A 7,932-nucleotide genomic window follows, 5' to 3' on the forward strand; every position below is an offset into this window, starting at 1 on the left:
CCCTCTGTTGTTACTTTCTATGGCTCATTTGCCAGGCAAAAACCAGTACTCTGGTTAGAAATAGCAGAGGCTTTCTTTGCAAGAGAAAAGTTCTCACATGGTGTGGGGAATGGTTGAGTGTGAGAGCTTGGCAACAGAAAGGCCCTAGAACTGTTATGGGAAGAGAAACAATGTCTTTAGGGAACAAAACTTACCCCCTCCCTGCCACCCTAATGCCCCTTGCCCTCTGCTTACCTCCTCTCTCATCATTGCCATTTCCTCCCTCCCCGTATGGCACATCTGCTTCTCCACTAAGGCACGTTAAACGTATCAGGCTGTCCTGTCTCACCTCAGCACTTCCTCATCCTCCAAGAACAGTGAATGATTCTTTCAGTCATGTTTTGATTTTTTCTTCTTTCCCTCGTGGACAGACTGTGAAGGATGAACCACTTGCTCTGCCGGCTGGGAACCCACTTGTGACACCACAGAAAGGAAACACGCTGGACCACAGCCTGCACAAAGACCTCTTAGGTGCCATCTCTGGCCTTGGTAATGTTCCATCCTGTCAGCCTCTATCCAGGGTCACACACAATGTCTGTAATCTGAAGGTTGTTAATATGTTACACTTGAGGATTCGAACAAGTGTGACTGAATTTCTGCCTTGCATATTCTTTCTGTGGTGATGTTTCATATCAGAAATTTCTTAACCGTACTAACTGTAATAAAGATTCCAAAATCCTTGTGAATCCTGAACATAGTGCATTTAATTATTACCTAGGTTGTTTGCTTTTTGGTAAATGCTTGTTAAGTTGATTTGACATCTTACATCTTAATTGTATTGTTTTATGTTTTTAGAAAATAAGTATCTTTGCAGGTATTGGGGGCAAGATTTACTGTAATGTTGATGTTTTAGATAAAATAATGAAAAACTGATTCCTGAAGGAAACAGTGGTTTGTGGCTAGGACTCAATGTTAAAATCAGTTTTCAAAAACTTATTTTTTTTTTTTTACCCCAAAATTAAATAATGGAAGAGCAACCCCCATGGGGAGGTAAACACATGGTGTAAACCAAGATACAGATAGAATCTCTTCTCAAGAGAATACCTGAGAAAGTGTAACTATTTATATTCTGGCTAATTGAGCTGCAACTTCATAAAGATGATGCTACATCTTTTCTCTAAAGCTTTAATGTAGACACTGATAGTCTTCTGTCTTCATTTCTCCCTCTCTATATCACACATGGAATAAATGAAACATCCATCCTAAGATGACTAGTGTTTAGATGGCTAGTGTTATCCATTAGTGATGCAAACTCAGGAAATATTTCTTTATCCAGTTTGTTCAGAGACTACTGTCCATTCTGATAGCATACTCTTTTGTATTGTTACTAATGTGCCACTTTAAATAATAGGTGATAAAACAGGGAAAATACAAAATAAGAAAGCCCACATTAGTGTCTAAATTTATCCTATAGTACCAATATCAATCAGTTACCTTATTTATATTTATGTATTTTCTCATAGTTCTCTCCTCACTCTCCTTTTTCCATGTACCCAGTGCATTGGACTATGTATGAAGGAGAGAGAGATAAACTGAACTTCATGGTTTACTGAAGATCTTTAAAAGTCAATCAGTGCAAGTGCCTTAATTAGAGCCAGGCCCACAATAAATGCATAGGTACCTTTGCAGGTTTCCATTTGCCCCCTTTTTGGATCCTTCATTCTGTTTCTATCCTGCTCTGTCCACACTTCAAGCTGCTGCCCCAGGAGTTTGGGAAGTGACTTATCTGTAGCAGTTCATTCCACTAGTTTAGGCAAGACAGATAAAGCCTTGGATCTGTCCTCCACGACTGACTGTTCTCCATGGCCAGGTTATCTACCCTTTGCACTCTCAAAATCCTCATCTCCAAAACAGAGCCATTGTCAGGAATAAAGAACTAAAGCAATGTGTGTAGTGCTTGGCATGATAAACACTCAGCATTATTATTTGACTGTCATTGTAACCAGCCGGGTTCTGGTCTATATTCATGCTTTCTAGTAGCTCTCACTAGCCAATTAATGAGTTCATAATCCTGAATGTTGAAAGTCTTAATGGTCTGGCTTTTGTGACATTGGAATCATGGGTGCCTTTTTCCATACACCCAGTGCATTGGACTATGTGTATGAAAGAGAGAGAGATAAACTAAACTTCACATATTACCTAAGGTCTTTATAAAAGTCAGGCTTTGCACCAGGACATTACACATACACACACACACACACCCCTCATAGGAAGAAACTAAGTATATTATTTTTGACTTTTTGCATTTGTTTACCTTAAATTAGAATTCTTGTTCTAGGATCAAACCTAAATATCTGAGAAACTAGGCTGTAGTTTTACTTTATGAAGAACTTGTTTCTCCTGAGTTCTGTGTTCTATCACAGCTATGAATACAATTGTCTTAGGAGAATTATAACTTGATCATATTGTGTTTATTTTTACATCATCTAGAAGAAGGGTCATGAATTTTTCATAGGCTTTCACTTGCTTCTGTGACAATCCATCATATGCTTCCAGTCCTGGGGAAATGTCACCTGTGGCTTGTATTAAGACCCCTTTTCTAGCCTTCATTTATACAGTATTTTTGAATTCCTTCTCTTTTCTTGGTTGTAATACAGTGAATCAGTTTAGAGATAGTAGTGAATAAATCTGAGTTTTAGAACAGGAAGGATTTACAACCTTTACATTATAGGTATGAGGTTAAAGACAATCTTAATGTTCACCTGAGAAAGAATTTGTCATTATCCATCAACTTTTAAAAGTATAACAAAAATTTTTTTGGTGATTCAGGAGTAGGCATGTTGGTCCAGCACAAAATGTACAAGTCCAATGAGTCACTTTTAATTATGTGATTTATTTAACTCTTACCTTAGAAAAAGGTCAATCTGTTACCTTAAATTCTATAGTATCAAGGTGGAGGCTGATTTCAAATGCTTGTTTTTTTCAAGGATATCACAAAGCTTATTTCTGAATTAGATTACCATTCTACTCAAAACTTTTATTGAACAGACTTCCAAATACTCTCAATTCATAATCAGTGAGAGTGAACCTTATGGTCACAGTAATTTTTCACTGTGCCCTCAAGCCAAAACTAATGATTCCATTTTTTATTTTTATTTATTTATTTTTTTACAATTCTGTTTTTTAAAACTTACCTGTTAGCAGTTCTATTTATTAGTTACTTAGAACCAAATGGCTGAATAAATATTTACATTTTAACAACTTAGTAGACCTTCTAAAATGCACATAAATTTAAAGAAAAAAATATTTTATATCGTTTTTAAGAACCATAACCATTACCATCAGGTTGTGTGTGACTAGTAAAAATTCACAGCTGTTCACACTTTACAATCAGATAGTCTACCACCATTCTCTCTTCCTGTTCCACAGTGATTTTTGTCCAGGACCTACTTTATATCAGTGTTTGCCAAATTCCTGCCTACACAAAGTTACGAAATCTTCAGAAGGAGCATATGATCCATTATTTCAATTGACGTTCTGGCCAGAGTCAAGTAACATTTGTTTTCCGTGAACATTTAAAATACGCCATGACACTGCAGAGTTTGCTTGGGTATCTCAGAATAGTTTATGTATTGTGGGTTTGTTGTATGGTTTAATTTTTAATTCATTAATTGCATGTGAGTTTTTCTTATAACTTTTTATCGTCATCCTAGCCCATGTACAGTGTACATTTCTATAGTCAGCAAACAGAAGTGGTTTCCAACAAGTAACGTGGCATTTGTACTTGAAAGTATTAAGATTTATTTTTATCTTGTGCTATATGATGACCCGGTTCTTTAAAAATTTTAATTAAGTACAACTCCTGAGCCAGCTTCTTAACAAAAATATAAATGCCATAAAAATAATTTCCTTAATATTGTTGGTACTTTACTTTGTTCTGTCTTACAAATTTTTGGTCTTGCCTTAATTTCTGTTTAGCTTCTCCATATACAACTTCCACTCCAAACATCAACAGTGTGAGAAGTGCTGACTCAAGAGGGTCTCTGATAAGTACAGATTCGGGTAACAGCCTTCCAGAAAGAAATAGTGAGAAGAGCAATTCCCTTGATAAGGTAATTTCTTTTCACATAATGCAGGTGTTTTGTGGATTTAGCTCAAAATAAACATGCTTCATGTTCTAGTGGTTGTTAAATGTAACTTTAAAAAAAAATTTTTTTTTTGATGTGGGTACAGGATCAGAACTTTCTCTAAGGTCAAAAGCCTGTCTCCTGAAACTTTCTTACTTATTTGTGTGTGTGTGTGTTTCTAGGGATCAAATCCAGGGCCTTGCACATGATAGAGAAATGCTTTACCAGTGAGCTGTATCCATGGCCCCTTGAAACACTTGATGCCTATTTCTGGGATCTCAGATGAGGGAATGGTTTACAATGTCATGCCTTGAATGAATGATTCTGACAGGGTGGTACTTAGGGAATCAAAATTCTGTCTAGTTAGATCCATACAGTATCTTGGAGGATACCATTTATAATACAGTATCTATGCACAGGGGTTAGGTCCAAAGCCAGCTCCAGAAAAGATTAATTGATCATATCAGTGATTTAGAGCTGAAGCATGATTTGAAATGACTTTATCCACACGGAGCCCACCATACTTCCTCCCATACTTAACCGTTTTTCTTAAAATTACTGAAAGCTCAGACTCTTTTGAACTTGGTGGAAAAATATAAAGCTTGGATTTAAACATGGAACCATAATAGAATGGTATCACCATAAGCACTCTTGGGGGTGGGGGTTCTTTATAGTTTTGGGTTTTTTTTTGTTTGTTTGTTTGGTAGTACCAGGAATTGAACTCAGGACCCTGCACTTGCCAGGCAGGTACTTATCCTACTGAGCTATCTCTCTGGCCTTAAGAACTGTTTTTGAAACTGTTGTTTCAAAGAATTGGAAAAAGCTTCTACTGATAAGCAGATAGGGGTGTGTTTCTAGTTCTCACAAAACGTCCAGAAAACAGCCTTCTAGTTTGCGATCCATATTTGGCGTTGATGTGACTGTCCTTAAATGTGGTTCTGTCAGGATGTAAATATCTCAGTCTGAGTGTATGTTGACATGTTGAACTTCTCCCTTGACCCCAACATGCTTTCATGTGCAGAGGGAAAAGCTGCTCCGCAGGCACTCTGCTTTTGTCATACGCAGTGCTGGAGAGGAGGAGGAGAGCTTCCAGTCAGCCAGGAAAAACCGGGTCACTGTGGACTTTTCCCTTCTAACGATTCCACCTTTGCCAGAAGAACCACTGCATGCTCCACCCTCCCTCCCACCACAAGAAGTAGAGTCCTCATGGCCCCAATTAAATGAGCGAGCAACATGATGCCTCCACACCAGTTTTGCCACTAATTGCATTTCTTCCTTAAATAAAAATGCTCACGTGTCTAATCAAGTTTTATTTATATATATATACACATTCAATTGGCCACCCATACCGTTAATGAAAGATCTTTTTTTTTTTTTACTGACATTTTTGCCTTGGTATTTGGCAAATATAAATGTTCCTGATTTCAATCGGAAATATAACTTGGAGGGGTTTTTAAGTCTTCTGTGTTTTTAATTAAAAGATGAGATTCATCTTCTGTGAATGTGCTGTGTAGTGGTAAAACTGCCCCTCTGATGGAAGCTTTCTGACGTTTGCAGTGTTGAGTTAAGCTGATGATGGAATGACCTCATCAGTTTAGGGTCTTTGGCAGTGCTGTCCTGCGGTGTCCCTGTTGGTCCCACTGCGTACCTGCTCCCTCCTCTCCCCCCAGTGATATCCACAACATGCGCCACATTGTCCTCTGAATGACAGTGCCTCAGTTCCGGGCCTTTGTGGCTGGCACATACAGCCTTCAGGTATCTCTTGCTGTGGCAGCCAGAGCTGTTCTCCCGAGGAGATGGGCTGCTGGGCTGTGTCTTCTGCATCCTCACTTTTCCATGTGAACCTTGCACACATGCTTTTTTGCATGAAGTTTTACTTGGCATAACTGAAAGTACAGCTGTCCAGTGTGGAAGGTCTTTGTCTTCTCACTTGTCCCTTAGCAAAGTATGCAAAGGGAACAGTCAAGAACTCTAAGGGCCAGCATTTCTGTATATACAAGAGTGAAGGTATGCTTGCAGTGTTGTTATGCCTGTAGTTACTTGTACTGTCTAATTGTCTAATCTAAATCTTTCTCTTCCATGGAAGCAAAGTGAAATGAATCCCTCTCCCCCACCCCAGGAATGAAATAGAAAAATTACTTGTATTTTCTTTTTAGCATCAACAAAGTAGCACTTTGGGAAATAATGTGGTTCGCTGTGACAAACTTGACCAGTCTGAGATTAAGAGCCTACTGATGTGTTTCCTCTACATTTTGAAAAGCATGTCTGATGGTAGGTAAAAAAATGAAGATTTCTGTTTTGTCTTCTTTGTTTCAGTATTTAATTTTTTAAAAATTATAATTGAAAAATAATAAGAATATAAAAAATTTTATATGAAAACAAAAGGCTTTCTGTGGAAAAATAGCTTTGTTAATTTTTTACCCTAGAAAATGAATTCTAGGGCCGGGGAGATGGCTCAGTAGAATAAGCGCTTGCCTTGCAAGCTCAAGGGCCTGAGTTCAATCCCCAGTTCTGCAAAACAAAAAGAAAATGAATTCTAAAATGTCAGGACTATTTTCTATATTTATATTAAACTTGGACCTATCATCATAACTGAAAGATATACAAGCAGAAAAATGAAATAGCTTTTGGTTTTTTAAATTTTGTTTGTCCAAACTTATAGACAACTTGAATAACTATACAAATCAGTTTAATGAATTAGGAAATACATTTTTTCAAGTATGTAAGCATTCCTTGCATTTAGAAGTGTGTGTATGATATCCTGGCTTTAACTGGAAAGTGCATTATTTTGTCTCTAATAAAAGTATTGGTATCATAATAGATTATGTTGTTGAGTTTAAGAGTGACAGTCACATTTTTAAATAAAGTATTAAAGTATTAATACTTTATCTCTGTATCATATGAAGCTTATAAATATATAGGACAGTTTCAACCCTGGTTGTATGATTTAACCAATTCCATGAAATTATGTCCCTTACAATACTTATAGTGGTCAAAAATTTAGTCTGTTTTCCCTACCATAAATTAGAAGGTACATTATGAGCTTCCTTAAGGTCATCAAATTAAAGCAAACTCTGTTGAAAACAAAATGCCTTTTTTGAGACCCTGAAACCTTTTGTGTTATATCTTGGGCAGTTGGTGTGGATAGTAAACATTTGTAAGCAAGTGCTTCTGCCTGAAAATAGTGTTTTGTTTATATCGAACTTCATTTCAGTGCTATCAGCAGCTTGACTTTTCGACACAGATGGTTAATGGTGACCTTATTATCCTTAAAATATTAAGGACTAGGTAATTTATCTTCTGTTACTTTCAAGTGGCAGCTTAAGAGAGAAGAGACAAAATTTTCTTGAATGATGATCAAATACAAAAGCACAGGAAAATCACTGATATTTGGGTTATAAAGTTGCAGTTCTTCACATCTAAGTTTTAGATTTTGCTTCACAGCAGTGAGTTTTAGCTGGCATTATAGTCTATTTTTTCCCTTGATTTAAAGTTTTCTTTAAAATACTTTAAATTTCCAATACTGATTATGTTATATAATTAAACAGCAGCTAGTTTTTAAAGACAAGTATAAAGGCTGGCTAGATAGCTTAGTGGATTAAAGTACCTGCTTAGCCAGCTGCAGGGGTCAGGGGTTTGATTCCCGGGCCTGCTGTGCCAGCCCCACCTCCGTGGTGAGCTGAGACAGCATTTGAGACTGGGCGTGGTGGCACGTGCCTGTAATCCCAGCTCTTGGGAGGCTGAAAAATAGAAAGGGTCACCAGAAGTCCAGTCTGTGTAATGAGACCCTGTAGACCCTGTACTAAACACAGTAAAAAAAAAAAAA

At 37.2% G+C, this 7,932-nt stretch overlaps 1 protein-coding gene across 1 annotated transcript in view; it reads left to right on the forward strand.

Moving 5' to 3' along the window:
• The window catches only part of Dock9 (dedicator of cytokinesis 9), a 191,133-nt gene that overhangs the window by 114,835 nt on the left and 68,366 nt on the right, over positions 1–7,932 (forward strand). Inside the window, exons 35-37 of the mRNA XM_023715194.1 lie at positions 411–528; positions 3,958–4,091; positions 6,263–6,377. Coding sequence (XP_023570962.1) covers positions 411–528; positions 3,958–4,091; positions 6,263–6,377 — 367 coding nt within the window. The remainder of the gene's footprint in view (positions 1–410; positions 529–3,957; positions 4,092–6,262; positions 6,378–7,932) is intronic.

The sequence above is a fragment of the Octodon degus genome, unplaced genomic scaffold, assembly GCF_000260255.1.
Source record: "Octodon degus isolate 3935 unplaced genomic scaffold, OctDeg1.0 scaffold00039, whole genome shotgun sequence".
NCBI lineage: Eukaryota > Metazoa > Chordata > Mammalia > Rodentia > Octodontidae > Octodon > Octodon degus.